The following is a 27,871-nucleotide window of genomic DNA, read 5'->3' as shown; positions in this document are numbered from 1 at the left end:
TCCTCCAAGTTAAAGAGCCCCAGCTCCCTCAGCCTTTCCTCATAAGGGAGATGCTCCACTCCTTCATCATATTTGTTGCCGTGCGCTGGACTCTCTCCAGCAGTTCCCTGTCCTTGTGGAACCGAGGGGCCCAGAACTGGACACAATATTCCAGGCTGTTCCCCTCCCACCGGGTCCCGGCCCGCCGCTCCGGCGCCCAGCGCCACCTGACGGCAGCAGCTCGACATGCCCAGGTGGGGCCTGCTGGCAGCGAGAGAGCAACGGGCACCACCGCCCTGAGAGCTGCCCGGCTCCACCGGCACCGCCCGAGAACCCACGGGCACGTCCGGGAACCCGTCGGTTCCGGGGATCGCCCCGGGCCGGTGGGTGTGGGGCGGGGCAGTAGGCGTGGCTGCCGCTGCCCCCGCCCCCCTCCGCTGTCCGCTTCCTGCGGCGCCGCCGCTTCCTGCTCCTCCCCGCGGCGCGTCGGGCGGCTCCGCCATGGTTGCCCTGGCGGCCCTTTCAAACACGGCAGCCGGCAGCAGGGGGTAATGTCTGCGGAAGCCTCTGCCGGGCCCGGGTGGGGCAGGGCGGGCAGTCGCCCGCGGGATTGCGCCGGCCGCTGCGCCCTCTGTGCCGGGCGCCCGCAAGCGGGGCTTCCTGTTGTCTCGACCCGTTTTCTTCCTGGGCCGCCGTTCCTGCTCCCCGCCTCCTCCCCGTCGCGGCTGGAGGGTTGCTCGGGGCTCCTCTCGCTGTGCGGGAGCCGCGGGGGTGGGTGAGCGGGACCGCGGACGCGGGCGGCAGCGCCCGGGGGTGCTGGGACACCCACCGGGATGGAGCTGGGGCGGGAGGGTCTGCGTGTTCCTTAGGAGCAGGACGGGGCGTGCGAGGTGGCTTATTCCTGTGCTTCAATGGTGAGGCAAAAGGGCTAATGGGTTCAAACTGGAACGCAAGAGGTTCCACTTAAATATGAGAAGAAACAACTTCTCAGTGAGGGTGACAGAACACTGGAACAGGCTGCCCAGGGAGGTTGTGGAGTCTCCTTCTCTGGAGACATTCAAAACCGGCCTGGACACCTTCCTGTGTAACCTCATCTGGGTGTTCCTGCTCCAGCGGGGGGATTGGACTGGATCGTCTTTCGAGGTCCCTTCTAATCCCTAACGTTCTGTGATTCTGTCCAGGAGCTGGTGCTCTTCCCTGGCACTGGGGTGCAATTCAGTTCAATGAATGCTCTTGAATGCTGCCAGCAAATTTGAGGCAAGTGCAGTGCTATATGGGGAAGGATAGAGCTTTCAAGTACGTAAAGTGTATTTTAAGCCTGGTCACGTTTCTGGTCCAAAAAGCAGTGATTTGGTTGGGAGTGAGTCACCAAGCAAGAAGCAGCGCTTTACTCTCAAGTCCCCTTTGTGTCTGCAAGTCTCTGAAACAAGTGTTATCAGTGTTATAAACTGCTGTGGTTGTTGCCTTGCAGAACAGACGTGCATCTTCTGTTTCATTCAGGAGTGAAGACATCCCACCTAATTAAGCTGGACAGGAGTGTTACTGTACAGCTAGTTTGGTGGATTGGAGAAAAGGTGTAGCAATCTGTTCCTGAATCTGAAGCAGTATGCCCCTCATTCCTGGTAATGTCAGTTTTCATAGGTGGTTTGAGATGAGTGATTTAAAAAAAGGCATGTTCGTTCTCCTGCCTTCCTGTGCACACCTCTTCTGATTGATTCACAGGCTGCTGCATAATGCAGGTTGTTCCTTTTCTGCAGCAGGACCGCAAGTTATAGGAACAGGCCTGGAGGGAGTGTGCTTTGTAAGGCCACAGCCTTGGTGGTTTGCCTTTTTGATGAATACTTCTGTAGGCAGTAGCAGTAGGTGGTATTCCTGCTAGTCTTACACATTTTCCTTTCTGATTAGCATTGGGGACTGATTTGCTGTATGTGTGTACCCTATATGTCTCTCACATTCTTTGTGGCTGTAATTTTCCAGGTAGCACTGGAGTCTCCTGATGTGTGTCCTGACTGGCTCTCTGCAGGAAAAGTCCTTGGAAATTGGCTGCGTCAGCTCCTTTCAGCAAAAGTGTCTGGGAGTTCTCCAAGGTTTTAACCTCGAGAGGATTACAGTAAGTTGGATTTATATTTTGAAGTATAACTTAGCTGTTACAGGTGATAAAAACCTTCTGGAGTGAAAGAACAGTTTCCATACAAGTCCCTACCATTGGTCTGTGTAGCGTTTTTTCCACTTTGCTGCTGCCACTGTGCTCGCACTTTGATTTCTTCTTGGGATGTTATCGTAGCGTGCAATGGAAGTGTCTTAAAAATGACAAGCAAAATCAAACTGTAGAGTGCCTACATATAATTATTGAAGTGGACCGTTCCGCTGCTACTAATGATCTGAAATTCACTTGTCATGTGGTATTCGTAGTGCTTTTTATGTCCTGCCCCAGGTGCTTGGTGTTGTAATAAAGTGTCATTTGGCTAGTACTGTGTGATTTAAGGAGAAGCTAAAATGCAAAATTCTGTTATACTTGCTATTTTATTCATACTAGAAAAGCAGAGGCTGCAGAGCCAAGTTTGAGGAGCTTCCTGCATAGACAGATTTCCTTTGTGGAAGGAACACATTGCTTTAGATTTAACTGGAGAAGAGCTTTAGAAGTTTCTGTGTCCTTTTCTATTGGAGATAGATATTTATTTTTTTAAGTTATTATTATTATTCCCCCCCCACCCCCACCACACACACACACACTTACTGAAATGAACATAATTTCCAAATATACCTGTGGTGGTGGTGTTGTGTGTGTTTGGTTCTGTGATTTTATTTTATTTTTTTTAAATTTTTTTAAAATAGTCTACCTTCAGGTAGAAGAATCTATTTGATTGAGTTGTAAAGTGCAGTAGACTTTATTGGCATTCAGATCTATATTTATCTGTTTATGTGATTTAATATAGTAAGGTTATGAGATTTACATTTGCTGTAATGGCATTTGTTTGATCGTACTGTGGAAATATAATATTTTCTACAACTTTCAACTATTAAATGCATTTATTTTCTAAAGTGTCTTGTAGAGGATTCCTAGTCTTTTAGGATTCCTGGAGTAATTTCTGACTCTGAAAATTGTTGCTCTAATGGTGGGGCTACAAAACATGTTATTGTGCTAGTGCTGGGCTTCTTGGGGTTTTGGGAGAATGAGGGTCAGGGGTGGGTTTTTTCATCTAATTACTTTTAAACTGTCATTAAACTTTTCTTTCTGCAAGTAGTTGATTATGCTGCCTGGATTCAGAAATGATGTTTACTTTTAATAGTTTGTATCTTTGTGTGAATAGGGAAGCTGAAGAGAATATCAGTCTCTAAGTGAGACTTGGATTGCTTTTTAACATAATAAGGCCTGTAGGGCCTTACTCTACTTACATTCTATATGCAGCCTAAGAACTCCTATTTGGGGAGAGAGTCCGGAGGGATGATTGCTTCCTCGCTGTATGTTTTGTGAATACCTGTCTTAAGATTCTGTACAGGGAAGTGTATAACAAGAGCTACCCTGTCTCTTTTCATTCCCGGCACAGCCCAACACCAAACTACACTAGCCTTATTTTAATGAGTATCTGACAGGCAGGGAGAAGCGTGGTATTTACAGCCATCAGGATGGCTCTGATGCGTTGTGGAGCTCTGCATTGGATGCAGAGAATAGAAGTGGTGGGAACAAACACGCTGGCAACAAACTGATGCCAAACTATTTGGAGGGTAGTGCTGAGACATATATTTATCTACAATAGCTTCAAATTTAAATAGCTTCAACTCTTCTTCACTGGAGAGCATACTAACTCTGCAAAGTTCTCTTTCTTTTTTTATGTGGAAGTACTTTGGTAGAACTTGCTGTAACTGTTTTAGTGGTTACTGAGAGTGTGAAGCAAAGAGAATTCAGGTGTTTCAAGCAATGATGTTTCATGCTTCTTACTGTCATCTGGGAGATGGACAGGCAAAGTGTTTTGATTCCATTGAACAGGGAATCAAGGGTCTACTGCGAAGGTTCAGCATTAAGGTTTCAGCCTGTTGCACAGAAGCAAAAGAGCATATGCAGACAGATCTGAAATGAAACAAGAGTTGGGAGCTGAAATATGTGGACAAGGCCAAAGTTTCCAGGGCCTAGCTCATGTTGCTTGACATGGAAGTAAGGTACTGTTGATGAGATGATTGTTAAGAACTCTTTCTCAAAGAGCAACACTTGAAAAATTATGGCAAAGCTTCTGACAATATACGTAAAATAAGAAAAAATGTGTTAGCAATTGTTACTTGGAAGTTTGCTGGCCTCAGATGCAAGGAGAGCTGCTAGAATGGAGCTTGTAGGATAAATTGGTTACTCTTAATTTTTTCAGCTTTGTAATTGGCTCTTCTGCAGTTATGGGACTTTTCTGGATTTGGGAAGAGGACACAGATCTATGCAAGCTATAGTGTCTTTTCTCAAGGTAGGAACCAGCCCTCACTTTGAGCATGGTTACCTGAAGGTGACAGAGAAGGAAGAGATAGAGGCAGTTTTCCCACTGAGGCCAGTCTATCTGTAAGATATTACAGGAGATAGGTGTTGAACTTCACACTGTCTTGATCCTAGCTTGCCGTCAACACTTGAGGCAGGTGACATAGGGGACCATATCCCAGCAGAAGCAGAACATGGAGCAGGCAGTAGGTTGTGTGATCGCCTTGTATGTGGTCAGTGCAGTCAGCATCGTAGGTGCCCCATGTGGAGCGAACTGTGTTTGCCTGTTTCTTGAGTCTTCCTGCTTCACTTCAGGGACTGTCTCTAAGCTTAAAAAAAAAAAAAAGTAAAAAGTAAAATCTGTAATACTTATTCATCATCATCAGTGGCATTTAGACTCATTCCTTTTTCATCCTCTTCCCTGCCTCCCCCTCTGCAGTGAATCACAGAAGGACTGTTTTTCTTAGTCATTACTGTAGGTGTTAGCACACCCTATCGCAGGCAGCGCAGGGGGAAAATTTAGCAGAGAGCTGTCTGGCAATTTGGAATCAAATCAGAAGTACTTTTGTGGATCCGAAGAAAAAAAATATTCTTTGTAAACAAAAGGAATATATATAGCAACTGCAAGATTATTTTTCTACAAATATGAAGCACAGTTTAGTATATACATTATTAGAAGGGGATGTGGTTATGGCTTGGCCCAACCTCACAGTGAAATAACTTTCCTTTTTTTTTTTTTTTCTTGCCTTGTTTGATATTCATGTCACTTTTATTTTGAGCTGGAGAATTCCATTTTGTCTTCTGACCATCACTTGTCTGTTCATGCAGAGTTATCCTGAAATAAGTTTTATGCTTTAAGTTCACATCATGCCTTTGTTCAAATTAAGCACAGATACAAAAGCCTTTAGGAACAAAGTTACCACTCGTTGCAAGAAAATTTAGTAGATTAATAATATGTGTAAAGTTGGACTTCATGTATCTGAAGCGAATCCCAACTCAATATGTACTTGTAAAAACTGACACACTATTGATGAGCAGGACAGGACAGATTCTGACTTTGTCTTCTTTGATCTTCTGGATCAAACATGTTTGATGCTACTTCAGCTTTCTGAAGGACTGTAACAAACACTGAAAAGATGATGTAATTTTTAAAAATGGGAAATCCAAGAAATCAAAAGAAAAATCACAAACACTGAAGTGTCCTATAAAGACTTAACCTTACTACATATCACTTTCTATTCTGTTTCTTGCTTTCCTATGCCATTTTTATATTTGCTATATGGTAATTCTGCTTCATTTAGTGCATTGTATGAAGATAAGTAGACTCAGCCTTAAGGATGTAGGAGCAAATACTTTCACGAATAATGTGGAAAATGCCACCTAGGAGCTAAATCTCCTGTTCTTACGCTGATACAAAGAGTTAAATCAGTCACCAGTGTTGGATGGCAGGAAGTGCAATTAGCTTTATGGCAAGAGTAAACATTACTGTATAATCTTAATGTAACAAAAAAAATGTTGAGATATTTTGAGACCATGTCCTTGGCCACTTGAGGTGTGAGGGAAAGATTAGCAGAGAAAAGACCTTCCAGATGAGGCTTTCCTTTTACCTGGACTTTTGGGTACGTCCCAAAAGGATCATGGTGTTATGCTGAGGGTTTAAAACTGGCAGGGAAGTTTCCAGAATTACCTGGAATACTAAAAAACCCAGCCACCTAGTTGGATAAGCTGAAGAAGCATGACTGATAATGATACTGTAAACTAAACAGCTGGTTTGAAAAAACGCAGAAAACTGTGAGATCTAACCACATGAAAAGTGTTTGTTTGTTTGATTGTTTGTTTGTTTCTTCAGTTCACAGATTAAAGTACAGTCTAGAATGGAAACATTATTTTCGTGCCTCTGAGGTAATGGGAATAAATATATAATTAATGCAAGACTATGATAGTGACCATTCAGCTCTAAAGAGCAAAGGAAAACAGAAGCAGAGTGGCTGGTTGAAGTTGCAGGTGTCTCAGAACTGACGGTGAAAAGTCACCTGGGAAGCTAATAAGGTGTGTAATTTTTTTTTTTTTTTTTGTGTTCTGTGAAGATTTGTTTTCCTGTGGTAGACCTGTATTCTTACCAGTCACATAATGGAATTTCAGTCAGAGAAATGCTGACCTGTTACTGACCATGGCGATTGCTACAAGAAAGTGTTTTGTAAGCAAGCTGGTGCTGTTTCATGTGAGCCTCAGTAGTCCTTCCACTGTGATGCTGAAAATGGTCACTTAAACTCTGGGGCTGCTTTGCATGGAAAACTTGCTGAAAGCCATTTGTAACAAGAGCTATGCTTCTAGGGCTTAAACAGAGGTCAGAACGAAGCTGGATTAAAGAGTGTTTTGCCCTTGACTTAAATGACACTTTGCAAAACACTTAACCCATTTGTATGTGCAAATGTGGGACTTTAAGGCTTGCGTCACAGTGATAAAGCTGCATGAAAGTGCAAGAAGTATTTTTAGGTACCAGAGCTGGAGAATAGAACTCGAAGAATGATTTGATTGTGCCAGATATACGTAAGATATGTTTATGAATTTTACAGTTACAGAAGTGCTTTAAGGTTTTGATGATTTTTAGTTTAGTTTTTTAATTCTAATTTTCTGGCAGGTAAAATTTTGAGTGTACCTGAAATTCTCTTAACTAAAACTGCAAAATATGATTATTGAAATTCATGGGCCCAACCATTGCCAAAAATTCTATAACTGATTAACTGAAATGCAGCTATTGTAGGTATGAGTCTTGTGTCAGGAGAGAGTCAGTGCCTTTCTTTTTTACCTTTGGTAATTGTTTTATGTACTTTTTATGTGCTAATGAGCAGCTTTTTCAAAATTATTGGTTTTCACAGAATGTAAGGGATTGGAAGGGACCAAGCAACAGATGGTCTTTAAAGGTGAAATTCTAGATCAAAATAGAAAATCTTGTAGGCCTCTTCCCATCAAAACCATATGCAAGCTCAGTTTACTAGATCTTAATTTTATTTTCTCTGCTTTTTAGGTTGATTGAGGAAAGCCTGGCACAGTATATAAGTGACACCCAATAATATTCCTGAGAACCAGTACTCTTCTTGCTAGGATAGCATTACGTGCAAGCCAAATAATTGCATCCATTTGAAGAGAAAAATAATCTGAGAGGCTATAGTGCTCATTTGTCTGTTTGCGTAGTTGAAAAGATTGTTGAACGTGTGCTGCTGTGGCCTAAATTCTTGGATACTAAGAAATCTGAACTTGCTCTAGAGGAAACTTTTGTAATTGGTGAAGACATTATGAGGGCACACTTGACAGTGAGTTAAAGGGCTGAATAAGAGAACGCAACTTCAGCGTAATGTTCTATTTCTCTCTCCTTGCCTCTGTTTCAGATGTCATCTCTACCCAGGAGGGTGAAATCTGAAGCCAAACCCTATACATCAGAAGATGAACTACCTTCACTTCCCAATTCGTAAGATTACTTTTTTCCTTAGGATTTTTTTAAAAGGCTTATGCTAAACATGAGGTTGTTTTAAAATGTTTTAGTGCACAGAACTTCAGTTATAAACCATGAATTACCTATGCTCTTTATGCTTACAGTGAAGATAGTGTGAAACTGAATTGCCAGTTGTTCAAACAGAAACAGGTGACCAGCCATTAGCTCTGCAACAGCATGAAAGACCTGCATTTGTTGAGTCTACCTACCTTTCTAGTAATTTTTCCTGCTCGCTTCCTTTCATGCCAGAAAACTCTGAGAGAGGCTTGCTTATGTATTTTTTTTAATTATTCTTCTTATAAGCAGTATTGTTTACTTGTTTGTTTTTCAGGAGCTCTGAATCAGAGGAAGAAGAGGAGGAATGGGAGCCAAAAAGCAAAATAGCCAAGAGACCTCGGTTGCCAAGGAAAAATGAGGCAAAAACTAAGAAAGTTGCTTCTCCACGGTCAGCTGTGACCAGAAAAAAGGTCAAGAAAGTAGAAATAAAAGAGGAAATGGTGAGTATCTGTAAGAAAGAGACATTTTATTAACTGTGGTTGGCAAGTAATAGGAGCAAAATTTTTCCAGCTCTGGTTTGCTCAGTTGTGTGAGTCTGATCAGCTCATCTGATTCCACTGTTGCTGTGAATATTCAATGCATTTGATAGGCATGGTTTTGTTATGTATTGAAGTGTCCCAGATCTAAGGGCCCTCCTTTAAAGTTTTGGCCATTGATAATGGGACATGCTTTTCCCTGGAGATTTCTTTCAACAACAAAAATAAATAAATACCTCTCTTCTTTCTGTAATTAAAACCAAACACTCTAATATCTCTGGTTTCTGTGTTGCACCTTTGATGTCTTCTACATTTTCACCAGCTGGGTACCACAGCAAAAACAAGGCCCGTACTTGTTTCCTTGCATGGCTGTTTGACCCAGTAAGGATCACGGTTTGATTATGAAGAATATAAGATGCACTTCTGTCAGAAGTTAGTTATTTCTGTCAAAGATTAACATCAGATGTCAGGTCATGACAGAAGCCAGTCCTTCTGGTTTATACTAATGTTTCTGAATGTTTTGACATATGTGGCATATTGAGAAAAACATTCTTGATCTCTGAAGGTATCTGGGGAAATTGAGGGAAGAAGGTGTGGCTTGTCCAAGGTTAGAGAGTATCTCAGCAAACCAAATCTCAGTTCCAGTTCCTGTGCAGGACCCTTCATTAAAAGAGTGCTTCTCTGCCTGACTGTGCCATGTTTTGTTGAGATGGGTGGAGGCAAGGGCTGTAGGCTTACGTCTTCCGAAGGAGAGCCCAATTGAAGTCTTTTCTGGATAATTTTATTTAATCTTTCAAATCACAGTTGTGCTGAGTATGTTTGTATCATTTCCTCCATGCAAGATATCATATTGCAGGTTACTTGATTTCTGGCTTGGCATTTTCCTGCCAGTCAAAGGCATCATTTGGGACAATAATGCCTGGTATTGAGTCTTCCTATGTTTAAATTGAAATGTTGAACCAGTTTCTGATAGTCAATGCTTAACATGGTTTCAATACCTGTCTGGCAGGATGTATCCTTGCCTGTTGTTCCTGCAGAAGATAATAAAATGCAGCTTCTAAAACCTAAGGAAGAACATGTAGGCACTAAGCCAAAAAATTCAAATAAAAAACCAGAAGTGCCTAAAAAAATGGAAATAAATTCATTTCACGCGAAGAACAGAAAGAGTTTAGAGAGTGATGAAAAACCCTCAACGAGTGTTCCTGTGGTGGGAAATCAAGTGAAACATGAGAAATCTGAGGAGGATTTTGCATTGGATGAACCACCTTTTAAAAAGATTAAGTCGACTACATGTCCTGAAGGAAAACCAGTTAAAAGTCTAGGAGGCAACAAAATAAAAGAAGAATTTGAAATGAACTGGGATATTGTACAGGTATGAGATCTTTTCCTTTTCTGAAATATCAATGAACCCATTTCCTACAGAATTATGACTTAGAATCTTAATGTGCAATTTCAGTCCTCTTGACATCAGTTGGAGTCACTGTGCTGTTAAGTAGTCATTTAACCTCTGTTTAAATTGTTGTAATACATGTATAAATGTAAATGTTGGTTGGTAACTCTTAAAACTTCAAACTTTATTCTAGTATGTGACCTAGACAATCCTTAGTACAAAGCTTGCCTGACATTTCTTTTGTATCAGCACATGGGGTTTTTGTGGATATAGTCAATAGAAGCTCCTGCAGGAGGGGATGCTGAAAGGCTTGGGATCTCTGTGCACAGTTTCAGAATTTAAGATTTAGCTAGTGTGGATCATTTAGGTGTGGAGACTTGTTTGGGAGTGCATATCCATTTACCATCAAGGAAGAGATTGCATTCTTGAGACAACAGTGACATCAAGGGAGATATTGTCTTTGATTTTGTAGGATGTTAACTTTGAAGCTGTTCAGGTGAAGACAGTTTTAGGGTAGCTCCTCTTCTGGGAGGCGGGGTAGATTTTAATATGAACAGAATGGGAATAGATTGGACATAGTCTATTCATCATCTTCAGTACTGACTGCTTAAGAAAGGTGTAAAATTTTGTTCCTGCATTTTCTAAAACATTCCTGGAAATGCAAACAGAGAATTTGATCTTTATGTATTGCTGCTCTAAAAGCAGTGAATATGAGTGTGCAGTAGTTGTTATATTTTTAGGCTTCAGAATAAAACTTCTGAGAGCCTTTTAAATTGGCAGTCTATGGGACTGACTCTAGCAAAGTAGGAACAAACTGTGATAGTTAAAATGTTACAGAACTTAAACAGTTTGTCCTCAATTCAATGTTAATACAATGTAACTTTATCTTTACAAAATTATGTTTAACTTTGTGAGGCTTGGTTCACCTTAAAACCTTTAGTAACGTCATGCTGATTTCCAGTTACCAGTGGGGTGGGATTCGGGTCAGCTTTGGGTTTCTGGGTTTTGTTTATTTTGTTTAACCATGAGATATGTCAGGCTTGGTTTAAAAAAAAAAAAAAACCAACAAAGATCCAAGTTGTCTGAGGTGCCATGTGCAGCTTGTTGTCTTTCTGTGTTGTGTTTTACTGTTGGTTTTGTTTATTTGTTTTGTTGTTGTTCCCACAAGGCATTCCTTTCTGCATGTTTTTTCTGTAGCTCCGAGTTCCTGGAAACACTGGTTGGTTCACGTCTTTCTGAAGTCCTGAGTGTGGTGGCTGAATGCATGGGAAGCCTGGCAGCCTGTCTTAAGGTGGACAGTAGTCCCTGCTGGCTGGCATAATATTTTGGGGGTGGTTTTGAACTTTGAGTGAGAGGCTGTTTAAAGCAATCTATCACATCTCTTAAATGTTTGTGTTTTGGTTTTTGATTTTTTATTTATTTTTTTTTCCCTCTTCTGACAGGCCTTGTCAGAAATAACGAATGTTGAACCATGGGTATGTGCAAACTTAATTCGCCTCTTTCAAGAAGAAAACACAATTCCTTTTATTGCCCGGTACCGAAAAGAGCTCATCAATAATCTGGAGGCTGATGCTTTACGAGAAGTGCAGCAAGCATTGGAAGAGCTGCGGTAAGTAAGTTAATATTAATCTGGGGGGAGGTAAGTAACAAGTGTCTGCTTCTTCTGTGTCCCTTTTTTTGGCGCTTTGTAAATGCTACAATTATGAAGGAACTCCTAAAGAAGAAAGTTTTAAACTGAGGTAATTATGCTTGATACCAGTCTGTTGTTGTGGTTTTGGTGATTGTTGTTTTATTTGTTATTTGTTTTTGTTGGTTTTGTTTCATTTTCTTACTATAAGTAACAAGAAATCTAGCCATTATTCGTTGCCAAAGTGTCGAGGGTTAAGATTGCGGGGTGACAATAAAACCCTGGCAGATGTATTGTTAACCTCCTCTCCCCCCACTTCCCCTTTTTTGCCCCTCCCTCTCCCCCCTTCCCACTCAGGACAGGCGATCGGGAGGGAAAGAAGGACAGAGAGAAGAGAGTTGGAAAAATTAAAGATGTTTTACTAATGCTACTAATAAGAATAGAGAAAATAATACAAAATATACAAAACCAATCTTGAAAGTCTCAGCAACTGCAGAGCCGGCCACCAAAGTCCAGGATTAGACTCTGCAGCCAAGTGGAGCTGGATTCAGTCTCTCACTAGGCCTCAGTTCTCAGGGACAACCAGCGAGATCCTCTCCTAAGGTCGGCCATAAGCAGAAGGGAAAAGGGACGAGATCCTCGTGATCTCCCACTTTTATATGAAGTATTCACGTGAATGGAATGTTATACACAGTTGGTCAGTTTCTTGGTCACTTGTTTCTCGTCGCCCCTCTCGCGAGATGTCCATCCATGCTTATCAATATGTTTGCATTCCATTGCTAGGTTTACCAAAACATGTGTCTGGTTCTCCAGGAAAATGCAGTTAATATGAAGGCTTTAGCTGACAGGCAAAATTCGCTGAAAGAGAAACTTGTTTTTTAGCAAAACCAGGACACAAAGAAAAAATAAGATACTAATTTCTCTGCAGTTTACTAAAACTGCAGGGAAAAAACCCCTTACTAGAAGAGCACTTTATAGGTTCTGGAGATATGTAGCCTGACTAGATGTGAACTATACCCTTTGAAAAAGAATCACTAAAAATCCCTTGTCTCCCAGCTTGGAGGAGCAAAACTTCTAGTGAAGAGCACTTCTTGAGGCTATAGCGTACCAGGAGGGTGGGCTAAAGTATCCCAGACCACTGCAGCAATGAAATGATCACCAAAGCCTGCTGCAGGGGTGGATGAAACTGATCCATTCCTTCTTGCTTTTGGGTGGCTTTGTGTTCTTGAGAGGGCAAGGGAACAGACTTACCAGCTGTTCTGTCAATATGTGGTTTCCTCCTTGTACTCCCTGCTATCCCCTAACAAGAGATTCTTTCCAAAGAGCGAAGGTGCCTTGAGAGAGTTCTTGTCTGAACAAGTAATTTAAATCGTAACAAAATACCTTTGCTGCTTGCAGTTGCTCACAGGTATCTTATTGCCATGGAGCTGCATGCCATAGAATGTCCTGAGTTGGAAGGGACCCACAAGAATCGTTGAGTCCAACTTCTGTCCCTGCAAAGGACAACCCCACAGTTCACACCATGTGTCTGAGGGCTTGTCCAGTCTCTTATTGAACACTGTCAGGCTTGGGGCCGTGACACCTCCCTGGGGAGCCTGTTCCAGTGTCCACCACCCACTGGGGGAAGAACCTTTTCCCAATGTCCAACCTAAACCTCCCCTGGCACAACTTCCTGACATTCCGTCAGGTTCTGTCATTTGTCACTAAAGAGATCAGCTCCTGTCCCTCCTCCTCCCCTTGTGAGGAAGCTGTAGCCACCATGAGGTCTCCCCTCAGTCTCCTCCAAGCTGAACAAAACAAGTGACTTCAGCCGCTCCTCATACGGCTTCCTCTCCAAACCTGTCACCAACTTTGTAGCCCTCCTGTGGACCCTCTCTAGTAGCTTTATATCCTTTTTATCCTGTGTTGCCCAGAACTGCACACAGTGCTCCAGGTGAGGCTGCACCAGTGCAGAGCAGAGCGGGACAATCACCTCCCTGCCCGGCTGGCAATGCTGTGCTGGATGCATCCAGGACACGGGTGGCCCTCTTGGCTGCCAGAGACACTGTTGGCTCATGTTCAACTCTCTGTCGACCAGAACCCCCAGATCCTTCTCTGCAGAGCTGCTTTCCAGCATCTCATCCCTCAGTCTGTATGTACAGCCAGGGTTGCTGTGTCCCAAATGCAAAATCCGGCACTTGCCCTTGTTGAACTTCATGTAGTTGGTGATTGCCCAGTTCTCCAGTTTGTCCAGATCCCTCTGTAGGGCCTCTCTGCCCTTGAGAGTGTCAACAGCTCCTCCCAATTCTTTGTCATCGGTGAACTTACTTGGTGTTCTCTCAAGTCCTGCATCCAAGTAATTTATGAAGACATTGAAGAGTGCTGGCCCTAAGACAGATCCCTGCAGAACCCCACTAGTGACTGTTTACCAGCCTGACATAACCCCATTTACTGTAACCATAACCACATTTACTATAACTTATTGGAGGTCTAAGAGTTTAAAATCTGGTACCCTGTATTTGATGCTGCAGAACTATCTTGTAATGAATTACAGCTGTAAATGCTCATCAATGTGGACTTAGTTTAGGTCCTTTTCATTTGGCTTCCAGGCCAGTCATCTTGCAAAAATGTGTATAGCAGTAATGGCTGTCAGTATTGTTTGATGATTTTTCTTAAAGCTACCAGAAGATATTTTAATACAATTTTGAACTAATTGGAGAAAGAGAGTAATAGAAACTCTTTTGGGTTATCAAACTTGGTTTGCTGAGGATTAGCATGAGATACAATCTTCAGGGCTTTCAGAGAGCTTCAGCAGTGCAATAAACAAGTTCACAATCAATAGCTGGTTTAGTCCACCGTGAAATGTGACTGTTAATATCAATCTCTTGCATTTTAGTACTGTTGCAAAGAAGACGCATACAATGATACAGAAGTTGAAGAAAGAAGGGAAATTATCTGGATGCCTTTTAACATCATTATTAAATTGCAGAACTTTGGAAGAATTAGACCATGTGGTCAGTACACTAGTCTTTTTCACATCATCCTTAGTTTAAATGTAACCTTGGGTAACTAAATAGTGTATAATGCAAAATACATAGCATGACTGAAATATTTCCTTGCCTTTAATAACTGTGGTTTTTGTTTATTTTAAGTCTGCACCATATAAAACTGGGAGTAAAGGCACCAAAGCCCAGAGGGCCAAGCAGCTGGGATTAGAACCTGCTGCTCTCTCACTCCTGCAGAATCCTATGGAACTCAATCTTTTTTCTTACATTAGACCCAATACCAAAGGTAAGTGCTCTGCTTCTATCAGCAGTTATGTCCTAAATGTCTGAAAATATTTTAAAAGGGGAATTACTTTGATTGTTCTTACGTTGCTAGAAGTTATGCAACTATTTTAAATTCAAGAATTATTTATCAATGTGTGGTAAGGGTCTACATTTAATGCCATGGCTCTCCAACCTTTCCTTTCTTTTTATGTTGTAAATAGTAATAATTCTGGTATACAAGAGACAAAAGGCTAGAGGTGTTATAGCTGACATCTGTGTTTACTGGTAAGAGAGAGGGAACTGCACTGCATCCCTGAGACTTCTCCTCTTATTTCGGTTGTTTACTGAAGATTCGGTGCTGATTGTACAAGGGGCTTATGCTCTTACTATGTGCTGAATTAAACGTCACCCATTAAAGCATATCTTAATAAAAACTGGCCGTGGTGATTGGGAGTGAGCGGAAGAGTTCTTGTTGCTGAGTGACAGTAGGGTTTGGAGAAGATGTAATCTCTGAAACGTGAGCCGGAACTTTGATGATATGATTGTCACAGACTGCAGAATTGTGTTTCTTTGTGAATGCTGGTATGGGTGAATCTGTAGGGGGCAATCTCTGACAATAAAATACGAAGACTGCTGCAGCCTTCCGTATGACATTACAATAGAGTCACAATTCTGCCTTGCCCCAGCACTTTGTTTTTGATTATTAACATAAAGGTACTGAACCTTCTTAGTGAGGCTGACTCTTCCTCTTCCCACTTCAGTTGTTCTTTTATTTTATTTAAATATTATTTATTAAATGATCTTAACTTTGCATTGAAAATCAGTTGCCAAATATTCTGGCTGTTTAATTATTGCATTTTAGTGTATGTCATTACTTCATACAGCAGCATATTCCAACCATGCATCTGACAATTGTGGCAGAGTCTAATGAGGCAAAATAAAATCTTCACGGTGAAAGTTCAAATAAATTATTTAGGGTGCATTCAGAAGGAAGTGCTATTTGTTACAGTATAAACATTTCAGGTTTTGAAAATCGGTACACCTATTTTCAATTTTGTGCTAAAAATACTGTTGCTTAGGTTTATATAATGGTTTCCATTTGAAAGGCACATCGGAAATTACTTACATCTATGAAGTGGGTCACTTTTATCAACTTGGGAGCCAGTTTGACAACCTATATACAGCTTGAGATCAGACTGGATTTTTTTTAAAGGGATGAGCGATTTGCTATACAGAAAAGTTTTCATCAAATTTTAATCTTCAGTTCTTTTAAATTCTTTTAATCTTGTACTAAAAATAAACTGAAATAAAAGCAGCAGTTCATGTTTCAAAGCAAAATATTTGAAAGTTAAGGAAACATGCTCACCAGAAAACTTTGTTCTTCCGTTTAGTTGTATGCATGGTCCAATATTTCTTTAATTACATGAGCATGTGCTGGTTCTGCAATGGACACAGTAATATGCCCATGTGAGTGGTGCTTGTTGAATGGGAAATTTTTTATTATTTCTTTAATCCTGACTGGTTTTAGTTTATTCTATCTCATTCAAATCCTCTGCTAGAATTAATGTTGCCATGCATTCTTCTTAAATCATATGCAATATAATGCATGTTTTATAATTCCCCTTAGCTTTATATTCTTACATGACATTACTTGTACCATAAGAAACACTAACTCTTAGATCTGAGGATCTAAATTCCTCAACTTCTAGTCAGTTCAGGCATTTAATAACATTTTTTTATTCTGACATTTTTATTTTGCTTTCTGGCAGGTAGCTTGAACTTCCCCTCCTTAAAAAAGGCCAAGTTTATTTTTTTTTTATATTGTGTAATTCTGTAGCCCAATCAGAAGCTGGGTTCTGGATTAATTTCAAATATGAATTATTAGAGCTATGCAGGTTTATTTTAATGGTGTTAATAAAGCTCTTTCAAGCTATTGGTAGTACATTAGACAGAAGAGTGAAAAATAATATGTATTGAAGGAGATAGTTAATGCCGCATCTGCCAGCTATAGGGTTCCTGCATTTTGCTCTGAAGCATTTGTTATGGACCGTTGCTAGAAACAGGGTTATATATTGATTGAAAGTACAAGACAGTTTTATTTCAATCCCGACTTGTTCTGGTCCAATTAAACCTCTGTGCCAAGGAAAATACTGTGCCACTCCTGCTCTTTTCAGCTGAGGGATGGTTCAGTGTGTTGGAAAGCTGAATGATTCTGGTATTAGCTCCCTAGAGTACTTTGTCTATGGAAATGTTTTGTAACTTCGCTGTTTGGTATTTCATGGGAGGAAATTAGGGTACCCTGGCCTCAGAAGTGTCACTGTGCGAACTCCTGCTACAGACTGGTGGAAATGTAAAAGCCATCACACAGAGAAAAGACAGGATTGCCTGCAAAGATTGTAGGCAGCTTCCATATCAGTAGCAAAAACCATAGACTTCTGCAATTGCTCGTTTTATTACAACCTCAAAAATTACACTTGAATATCCATTTTTACTATTGTAAATAATGCATTTACATCATATATGTCAAGTTCTGTTAGCATCAAAGTAAAAAATGGTTATCTTTCACTCATTTTTATGTCATTTTGACTTATGATACTGTATTTGTCACTTAAGGCACATGAAAAATATAATGGTTTCAGATGTTTTGGAAAGGAGGCTCAGTTAATAAAAAAATTCTAGTGAATTAGGATTCTTCATTGAAACTTACACAAATCAGTCAGACATCTTGCATCAGTTTTCTTTCAGCTTGTATGTATTTTTTAGTGCTTGTGCAGTTGTGTAAAGTAATTTTTCATATTAGTTTTTATAATTATTAACTGTGCTTTCTTCTAAGGACTTTCAAATATCCAGGAAGTAGAGGCTGGAGTACAGCATATTTTAGCTGACATCTTCGCTAAAGATAAAGATACACTGGATTTTATCAGGAAATTGTGAGTTGGACTCTTACTTTCTAAACTTTCCTTCTTACATGGTAAGATTCAGTCTCCAAGCATACAAATACATTACTAACTCATTTAAATGATGTGAAAACGTGGTTACTGTGTGGTTGATTTAGGTTGATTCATTCACTTGTGCTGGAGGTATGTTCTTTGGCCTTTCTGCCCATCTGGCTATCAGTGGTGGAGAAATCTGTAACTTTTCAGAGGTGCATCTGCTTGAGCTGTTGCTCCAATATTTACTGCTTAACACCAGTCAGTGTAATAGTGCGCGGTGCTGGTTGATTTTGAAATTGATAGTTAATAAGGCAAACAATGCTACTGTCTTTAAAGCAGGGGTTACTGATGCTTTGACTGTGTTAGCTGAATTTAAGTTTTCTTAAATGATAATGACTTTAAGGTTGTCACGTCTGGGAGGTTGGTGTGACCGAGTAATAGTTGCTTGTTATACCATCTGGGCTGGAGAACAGGGTTACTGAAGAGCAGGTCCCTCCTTAGGAGCATGCGGTGTTGGCTTGAATCAGCTCAGTTCTGTTTCGTTGACACTTGTTTGCTATTTATCATAAGTAATAGTCAACTTCATCAAAAGGTTAGAGCATGGCAATGTGATAGTTTCAACAAGCACATGCTTTGTAAAGAATGTGCTGCCACTACCAGACTATCACTTGCGTTCTGCTGACCACAGGAAGCTCCTTAATTGAATACACAGTGCTCTACAAATGTATCCTGTGGGTCTAAAGTGTGTTGTGTGTATAATGATTATGAGGAGCATTCAGGAAGCTATCTGTTTGAGATCCCAGTTACTCCTAAAAATAATGACAGCTTTTATCCCTGTCAAATGCTCAAAGCAAGAGATTAATTCTGAAGCTGGGTACATTTAAGAGAGAGGCTGCATTGTGTAAAATAGGTAACTACTATAGCTTTTTTGCAACTTCTCAAAATTTGTTGTGTGAAGTTGAACCAATAACTGACCAAACTGAAGTGAAGATGGTGGCTTTTAAGTATCCATTCCCTTCAGGAGAAGGGCTGTGTTCATTTTTTTCTGAGGTCTGCTTGAATTTCTTCTCTTGTTATGTTCCAGTCAGTATATGTCAGTCTTAGTATTGAGATATCTAATACAGTTCTGCAGGTAATTAGAGTTAACATAACTTGTAATTGGGCAGACTCCAAACTTCATTTTTATTCAATACAAGCACTAATGACTTGTAACAAATTTTGTGCTGAAATACCTTATTAACATTTGTTTCTTTTATTCAGATGTCAGCAAAGGTACATTTGCATCCAGTCAGCCTTGGCAAAAGTGTCATCCAAAAGTGGAAATGAAAAAGATATTGATAAATTCCAACTGTACCATGAGTTTTCTTGTAATATAAAGAGCATTCAGCATCATCAGGTACACCTACAATTTTTTTTTTTCTTTGAATTTTAGCCACAGCAAAGGTGGCTTTGCTTTTGAATTTTGTTGCTTAAATCTGGTTCCAAAAATACTTGATTTTGCTTCTCAGTTATCAAAGGTAATAGAGACTTCCAAATTCTTGAAATGCAGGATTAAGCTATTAATCTGTCCCAAGAAGCTGAGCAAAGGACTGTTTGTTTAGTATGCCTAATTAATTCTCACTAAACAAATATTTATAATTTATGTATCAGAGATTTCAATACTGGTGTGATTTATTTTAGCATGTGTCCTGCCATCCCTTTTGCATAGCATTGTCAGGAGGTGGATAAAGGCTAAGCGATAATTTATGGTGTTTAGGAGTGGCGTAGTAGTGGAAGCTGTGTGCTTGGAGGGTAAGTATTGGAAGTGAACTTGGATAAACTTCTTCTTTGTTTCTTTTGGATGTTTGCTTCAGCACTGAGTTGGAGTATTCTGAGCCATTTGATGCTAAACCTGTCAGGTGAAACTGGTGAGAAGTACCAGGGAAGGATCCAGAAAAATTAAATTCAAGGTGACCTACAAAAGCAGTTTAGAGGAACATCCCATGCACTAACCTGACAACGAGTTTGTTTTGCAAATCATCCCTATTACCTTCTGTGAAGTATCTTTGGTTATCCTAAGCCCCAAGCCTAGGCCTATATGACTAGAAAAAGAAATGAGGGACAAGACAAACTTAGTGGATGATGCCTTGATAGCTCACCTAACCCTGTTACTGATGCTCAAAGGCTGAAGTGTGATGCATTCAATGCAACTGTCAAGACCATTGCGCTGGTTCATAAATAATCACCAAGAGAAACAAAACAAAACACAAACAAAAAGCCAAAACCAAACAAACCAAAACCCCAAGCTAAATAAATCAAACAAACAAAACCCAACCAACCCAACAAAAAACAAAACACACACAAAAAACAGCCACAAAAAAGACCCATGTCCACCTGCAAGTGTCCTTTTCCTTTGGAAGGCTGCCTTATTTTACAGCAAAATGCTATTCGTGTTATATCTACGATGTGATCGCATTTTTGCTCTGCTTGCTATTTTTAAACAGTGTGATATTTTGAATTAATAAAAAATTTTCTGGCATGTGTTGAAAGGAATTTGTTGCAAAAAAATATTTAACAACATATATGGGCTAATTTTTAACTTGCTTCCTCCCCTCCCCAATAATTTGATATTTATTTGGTGAAAATGTGCTCCTAGAGGGTCTGGAGAAGTCAACAGAGCAATGTAAAACTGCTGTGGTGACATATCACAAAGATTGGTAGATTCACCAGGAGATTAAGTGTTGTGCGGTATGGATTTTTTTTTTCTTTGGGTGCTTTACTGTTGAGTGAACACTTAGGCTGTCGAAGACTGTTTCGTTTTTCCTGCACTGAGAGTGGTGAATATGGACATATTCAACATGTATTGGGTGCACAGGTGTTTCCTGGGATGATGGTATGATTTATTTCTTGTCCGAGACATCCTTCGTTTCTGTCTTACATAAGGAAAACTGTTGATTAGCTACAGCCAGGGCTAGAAACCAAAATTACCAAACCTGGCCAGCACTCTGACCATGTGGCTGCAGGGTGTGCCCTTAGGTAGTCCTGTAATCACAGGATGCTTTTGCACTCTTGCGTGTTGGCTTTCATCTGTATATTACTTATATTGACTATTCTAACACATTGCATATTTCTCTATTATGAATCTTAAAAATCTGAGTTATTTGCGCTTCAGTGAGGTTTCAGGGCCCAAGGTATGTCAGGATTCTTTTGTACTAGTTGAGGAAAAAATGCATTTTATTATCATCTCTAATATGTGAGGTGTGCAGTTCTGTTGTGTAAAAATACTGTAACCTCTCATTCCTGTGTTGTTTATTTTTTTCTTTTCTGTTCTGTTAGTTTGCCAGTTCCTTTCTTTATCTCCCTTTTGTGTTTTGATGATGAAATAAGAAAAAGTGTTTTCTTTATCTGTCATTTCTTCCCTAAGCTTAAGCCCTAGTACTGTACTTTCTAACGTCTTTCTCATAACTTTCGATTTCTTTATTACTCAACTTTACTACCCTGCTGATGCCAATGACCATTTTTTTTCTCTTTAATTTTCTTGGGTTATAACCATCCATTTTAATACCTAGAAGTCTTTAGTCTCTACCTCACCTAAGACTTAGAAGTAGTACTCATTTTCTGCATTCAAAAAGCTGGTTGAAAATGTGGTCTTGGATGTGCTTTGGGAGAGGTGTAGATGTCTTCAAGTGAAGAAATTCTTTGGATTTTTAGAAGAAGGTTATATGTGTTAAAAAAAAAAAAAAAAAAAAAAAAAGATACAGGGAAGCCTGAAACTTGGAGGGATTTATACAATTTAATTCAGGTTAAATAGCTCTTTGAAGAACACTTGCAAAACCAACTGTTTTGAAGACCTTCTCAGCTCCTTTGGTGGCTGCACACAGACAGGTGTTCTCAATGCATTTAGCTGGAGGCAAAAGTAGAAGTCAGCTTTGGATCACCTCTTTTCCAGACTTACAAATAGAGGGTTCCATAAAATACTGCACTGAAAATGGTCATTGCCTGAGTATGGAAGTGCTAGTAATCTTAAAGGTCTGTGTACAACCCTAACTCTGCTCTAGCTTTCATGGAATTTAAACACCGGTCAGTGTTTGTGTATGCCTTGGGCTTGCTTTCCTCTGTTTGGGGACGACTAAATTGGTGGGAGGAAAAGAATTAATGAATAAAGTGTAATGGTTGAGGATAGTGCTCCATTTTCAGCCTCATACTTAAAAAGGAATTGGAAATTAAAGTCCTTGGCAAAACTTATTCAGTGAGTCTGAGTAAGTCTGCAATGTAGAAGAGAACTGTGCAAAATGAAGGATGTTGTATTTTCCTGATAAACAGAATAAGGTTTGGTGAATCTTGTGACTAGATCAAATTATTTTTCTTGCTTTCTCTGAAAAATGTATGTTGTTTTTATTAACCCTTTCTCTGGATCTTTTCCAGTCTTACATAAAAACAGTCTTTTTCTAAAACTGAAAAATTGCTTTGTATGAAAATAAGCAACAAAACCACCAAAAACCAAACCTTTATTATGTTAGGGGGAGAAAGTTAGTAAGTACTTTCTTAATTGATCATTTCTTAGATGATAATTCTTCTCTGAGCACATATTACTTGGAACAGGATAGGGAGATTGTTTAAGAATAAAAATTTAAGTAATATTAGTGGCTGCAATACAGCTGGTTTAAGTTCAGGTGACTGACATACTCTGGGAATGTAGTGCCAGGAAACAAAATGTGATGCAAATATTGACACTGCTAATGGTGTGCTGAATAATGACATTATAATTCTCAGATACATTTTCTGTCATGAGCATCATTTGATTTTGTTTTAGCTTGACATTTAACTTTCTCTGTTTTTTAAAATAAAATCAGAATAAACATGAAAGCATTTGATTTGTTAAAATCTGTCTTTCTAATCTCTACATGAAAACATTTCCTTTGGCAGTCAAGGTACAAGATGCTATAATATTTCACATGCAATCTTTATTATTAGCTTTGTTGTTCAATGATATGTCAGGCCTGGTATGTCACAGGAGCAGTAAGGCTGAGGAATATAAATTGGTACTATGTCCTGGAGTCATTTTAAACCATTGTATTTAACATATGTGACATGTCTGAGTTAGCTAGTGATTGAATTAAAGTTCATGATTGACACATAATGCTCTGTTGTGACAGTGCTCAGGGCCTGCTACATACAGCAACATGTGTAGTCATACAGGAATGTCAACTTCTAGCATTTTTTTTTAGATTTTTTTCACTTTTAAAATCTAAACATGAGGTTTTTATTTGTAGTTACTTCTAACTGTTATTCTGTTTCTAAAATCCCTTGGCCCAGTGAGCTTGCTTAGTATAATAGGGCCTACTTCAGGTGAACATGGTGAGATTGGGCTAGTAGCTGCCCGCCAGTATCCTCCAGGATCCACCACTCAACTCATATTGTGATCCTGGTTGTAAATGTAGCACCACAAATGTTCATTTCAACTCGAACTCTGTATGCAGACAGCGTGTGTGCAAACAGATGTAGCTTTAGATCATGAATATGCAGTTGTGTACACAAGACTATGCCAGAAATATGTGCATAGTTTTTACAGATGGAGTGTTAATGTAAAGAGTGTATCTACAATATTTTCTGCTACTTATGAACTAGGTGTGAAAAACTTTAAATTTGTCCTCTTTCAAATTAAGCTGTTTACCTTTGTGTCACAAGTTCAGATTCACAATTAATTTTAAATTTGGATTGATCTTGGGAAGAAGAACGAAGCCTGAAGCATAGGACCAACTTTTTCCCTTTCCAATTTCTAGTTCTGATTGGAATAACTTTTCAATTCATGAGTTTCAATTTGGGTTATTGAACAAAATTATTCCACCCACTAAATTCATGCTGACTTGTATTCTAAGTGTGTTTAAGATAAACTGGATTTTGAGATTGCAGACTCCAAGAAAAATGTATGGTTTATTTTGGTACAGCGTTATTTAATCAGTGTTTTAAATTGTGGCTGTTATCTGCACATGTAGTTTGTGAACTGATTTACTGTACCACCATCATGATTTGCTACAGAATGTCAAGCAAGTGCGTACACAAATGTTGATAAGTTTATCTTTTGGATATTTTGTGTGTCATCTGTCTCTGCCATTTATGTTTGCACTCAGATTCTGGCCATTAACCGAGGGGAAAATCTGAAGATCCTGACAGTGAAGGTCAACATTCCTGACGGGGTGAAGAATGAATTCTGCTGGTGGTGTGTCAATGAAAGGTCTGCATGGATACATATTCTTATAGAAATCTTTTTTTTTTCTATAGACAGCTGCATACTGAAATGTACCTCACATGTCTTGTTACATTAAGAGAACAATTTAAACGAATACTTATTAGATTAGATGAAATTAGCAAGTGGATAATTCTTATTCTGTATTTCCAACTGCTGTAGCATTATGCTGAAAAGATCATGCCTTTGGCTGTATTTAGGGAGTTCTGGCACCATTCTTCAAGCAATTGAATTTTTTAAAAAATAAGTGAAGGCTGATGAAATGTGAATGTATTTTCAAATTGTAATATGCATCTCATCCAGTAGTCTTCAATGAAAAGAATTTGTAGAATCCAATAGAATATACTTCTAAAAATAACTGAATATGCCTGATTATAATTGAAGAAGGCTACGTCAGATTTTAGATCAGTAGAGTACGTAACTTTGAGTTTCACAAAAGTAAGGAATTATGTGTTTAAAAAATGTATTGGATTTGGCAAACAAACCTAATGTGGCTGTCTTCAGTCAATGATTCTCAAATATTATGTGACCTGACTCTTGTGTTTTGATGTCTGGTAAAGTTAGAAAACTAGACTCTAAATTTTGGGTAATTATTTTATTTCTTACTGATTTGCTACTATAAATTGCTTTTTAAAGCCTATAGTAAGACGTTTGGTTTTGCATAACTTTGAGGATCTTTTGCAGAAGTTTAGGCTGAATATATGTTCTTTCGTGCAATATCTCTGTCAGTCTTTTTCTTGGAAACTTTGCCTTGATGTCCTCTGTAGTATATCGTGTTCCAAACCGTGCATCATCTTTGCGTGTGTAAAAGACAGGTTTCTCTTTCTCAACAGTTTGAGATATTGGGCATTGCTCTGAGTATGTCATAGAAACTCCTATTTTTTCATCCTAAAATTGAATAACCAAAAGCAGGAATAAAGATAGGAAAATATACACTTTCTTGATGTATAAAATTGTATACTGTGATGCTACTTTAGCAATTATTTTTCTTCCACACTAAGTCCAAGAAAGGCATGTGGTAAAAAATGTTCCTTTTCACTGTAGAAATGTAGAATTCTGTTTCCAACATGGAAGCCTCTGAAAGAGTTGACATATTGTTTGGCCAGACAACATAATGTGTTCTAGGACTAATAGTAAGTAACTTTTTCTTTTCAGGAAACTATCAGGATTCATAAACAAATGCACCTGAGTTTCCTTCTAGTTTTAGTATCTGTAACAGAATTTCTGTCTTTTTCCCAAGATGTATATTCTGTAAGCAGAACATATCTGTCAGTCTGGCTTTTACTGCATCTATGACAGAATTTGGAAGCACTGTGAGGCACAGATAATGGAACAGCTTGTCACTGCTACACAAGTGAAAGTGGGATGTAAAATGAGATATTTAGGGTTGATTACACTTTTGTGAATCATCCTGAGATTAAAAAAATATTGACCTTGGAAATGGAACTACTTATTAATACTTCACATTCATGAGGCTATAAATGCTTATGGCTTTTTACTATTTAAGGATAACTTCTCAACCATCAGAAAGCTTCTGAACGAATGATTTTAGCAGATCTTGGTGCGTTAACATGTAGGACAGATTCTGATCTTCCTCATAAGATGGACAACTGTGTTATCAAAATGACAAATTCTAAATGTGTATTCAGCTCTGCAAGCTTGGAAGTGACTGTGTGAGGGTGGGAGTTGCATTGTTTTCATTGCATCGATTTATTGGTGAGAGCAGAAGGTTAAGAACTTTTGTTTGAGGCAAGGATTTCAAACCTTTGCAAAGGTATTAACTAATTTGCTGAAGGTCACACACAAAATCAGTTCCAGAACCAGAAATGCCACCTTGCTGCAGAGTTTGGCCGGTATTCTACTCACAAAACAGTATCACCTACTGCCTGTTGAATTAATGACAAATATACTGACCTTTGGGTTCTTCGGAGGCAGAGTTTTTAAGTACTAAATACCCCTGTGATGGAACATGGCTTGGAAGAATGATGTTCTTCAGTATTGTGTTGAGCTCTACTTAGGTGCTTTCTAAGATGACTGTATTTTCTTTGCAGGTTTGGAATATTTATCTGCCTGTAGAAGCATCTATAATTTCCTTGAAATTCAGATTTGTGCTGAAAACTCATTAAAATCCTCATGTCTAGCCCTATGGGTTGTATTTTTCCCCACAAAATGGCATCTCTGCTGGGTTTGACAGCGAACCTGGCTCCATTAACACCAGAACTGTGCTGGTCCCAAAGTCTTAGTTGAGAAGTGGGACACAGGAAAAGGATCAATTAGAAACAGCTGGAGAGGGGTTTCTTAGCTGACTTTGAGTGTAAAGGCAACATGGAATTGTTCCTTGGGAAGGGGTGAGATTGTGTTCTAAAGTGGAACTGCAGCCTTGAAAATGAAGTTTGGTGTTTGACAACCTTTTCCAGTTTCCAGACAAAATTCTGGGGTCCTGTGTGAAGTCCCTGGTACAGGCCTTAAAGGGATGCTTTGTCTTGAATGCATGACATTTACAGAATGTCTTGGAAGAAAACAAAGCTCTGCTTTGTGTGCTTCAGGTCTAAAAGCCGAGCTGTGCTCTTCCCAGAACAGCTGTTAATTAATACTAATGATTCATAATGTGGGCTACGTTAATTCTGTTGATGTATGGTTTCGCCCTCTGAGGCGTATCGGTAGTCTAAGCCATTTATGCTTCTGGTGGTCCCTGTTGTAAGCACACGCGCACGGAGAGCTGATGAGCAGAGTAAGATGATATTATTTATATGGACTTTTTCTAAATAGGACTTCATTTAAAGGGCTTTGAAGGTCAACTCTTGATTATTTAATCAAGAAAAATCTGTTCTTAAAGGGAAGCTTAACTAGGCTTTGATGATCTCTAAAATTATACACACATGGCTTTTGCTTTGTTTTCTGCAGTCAAGTGGATTTTTCTCTTCCCTCATAAAGTATTGGAATGATTAAAATGCTGTATTTGCTATGATTTAATGCACTGTTCAGGTATTTTTTCATTTGTAGCAGTTCTAGGATTTCTTATAGAATGTTGCCTAAATAATTTTTTCTTCTCTATAGGCAGGTAATAAAAATATTTGCTGTGATTAACTAGTTATGAAGAAAAAGTTTGCTATGTAGCTTTAATGGATGGAAGAGAGGGGGAAGCAGCTGCCACGTTTCCAAATTCATTCTTATTTGTGCTGAGGATACTTTCTGCGAGAGTGTAGTCATACTTGCCACCTGTAAAAACTTCATGTTTATAGAACTGGATGGCAATAAGGAGGTTTAAAGCCTTTGCCAGTTTTATATAGGTATGGAAAGAGTCTCTAGTTACAAATAAGTGTAATAGAACTATTTGCAAAAACTGTTAGCAAAGTGATGAGGTCATGTGGCCAAGCACTCAGAACTCGGGATGTTGTAAAACTAAGTGGTGAGCTTAATTCTGCTCCCATGTCTGTCTGTATTAATGCAGTGTTGACTTGGTCACACATTTCTCAACTATTATAGGTGCAGACACTTAAAGCTGTTTCAGGAAATTGTAGATCCCCTTAAAGAACTGCAAAGCTGGCTGGGCAGGAGCAAGTTAGGATTCTCGGTATTTCTGAGTGCAAGTAAACAAAGTCAAAAGTAAAATTCAGTCCTGTTTTTGCCTTGACTTGCATCTGGACACATTATCAAATGGCTAGAATTCTTTCATTTTGCATTTATTTAATTAAAAAAAAGCTATCAAACAACAAATTTATAAAACGTGCCCCAGATGTATTAAAAAATATGTATCTCACGTTGCAGTGAGGGATCCAGGCATGTAAAATGTACACTAAATGAAGAAAACTCTGAATGTTATCAATATTAAAAAACCAAAACAAAACACCACCCAAAACAAAACAGATGGACTGTAATTGAAAATGTTCGTAGTCTTTACTCCTGTTTGAGTATGATATGTCTGGCTGTGTCTCCTCAATTTTTCTGCCTTCTCATCACGTGGACAATCTCACTGAATCAGTTGT

General features: G+C 39.3%; 1 protein-coding gene across 3 annotated transcripts in view; it reads left to right on the top strand.

Moving 5' to 3' along the window:
- The first annotated feature begins 427 nt into the window (after positions 1 to 427).
- The window catches only part of SRBD1 (S1 RNA binding domain 1), a 131,480-nt gene continuing 104,036 nt past the window's right edge, over positions 428 to 27,871 (top strand). Inside the window, exons 1-11 of one of the 3 annotated variants that reach the window (XM_082047646.1) lie at positions 428 to 527; positions 1,957 to 2,089; positions 7,825 to 7,904; positions 8,260 to 8,425; positions 9,471 to 9,833; positions 11,294 to 11,460; positions 14,354 to 14,471; positions 14,610 to 14,748; positions 17,560 to 17,656; positions 18,920 to 19,055; positions 23,770 to 23,873. In XM_082047646.1, the coding sequence (XP_081903772.1) occupies positions 1,976 to 2,089; positions 7,825 to 7,904; positions 8,260 to 8,425; positions 9,471 to 9,833; positions 11,294 to 11,460; positions 14,354 to 14,471; positions 14,610 to 14,748; positions 17,560 to 17,656; positions 18,920 to 19,055; positions 23,770 to 23,873 (1,484 nt within the window). In that variant the 5' untranslated portion in view covers positions 428 to 527; positions 1,957 to 1,975. Of the gene's footprint in view, positions 528 to 1,955; positions 2,090 to 6,284; positions 6,485 to 7,824; positions 7,905 to 8,259; positions 8,426 to 9,470; positions 9,834 to 11,293; positions 11,461 to 14,353; positions 14,472 to 14,609; positions 14,749 to 17,559; positions 17,657 to 18,919; positions 19,056 to 23,769; positions 23,874 to 27,871 lie in introns of those variants that run through there. The other 2 variants (XM_082047648.1, XM_082047647.1) reach the window with 2 other exon arrangements.

This window comes from Streptopelia decaocto (assembly GCF_964273445.1).
Source record: "Streptopelia decaocto genome assembly, chromosome: 3".
In the NCBI taxonomy this organism is placed as follows: domain Eukaryota; kingdom Metazoa; phylum Chordata; class Aves; order Columbiformes; family Columbidae; genus Streptopelia; species Streptopelia decaocto.
The sequence above is the reverse complement of the archived record's forward strand: the minus strand, read 5'-3'. Positions and strand labels throughout refer to the sequence as shown.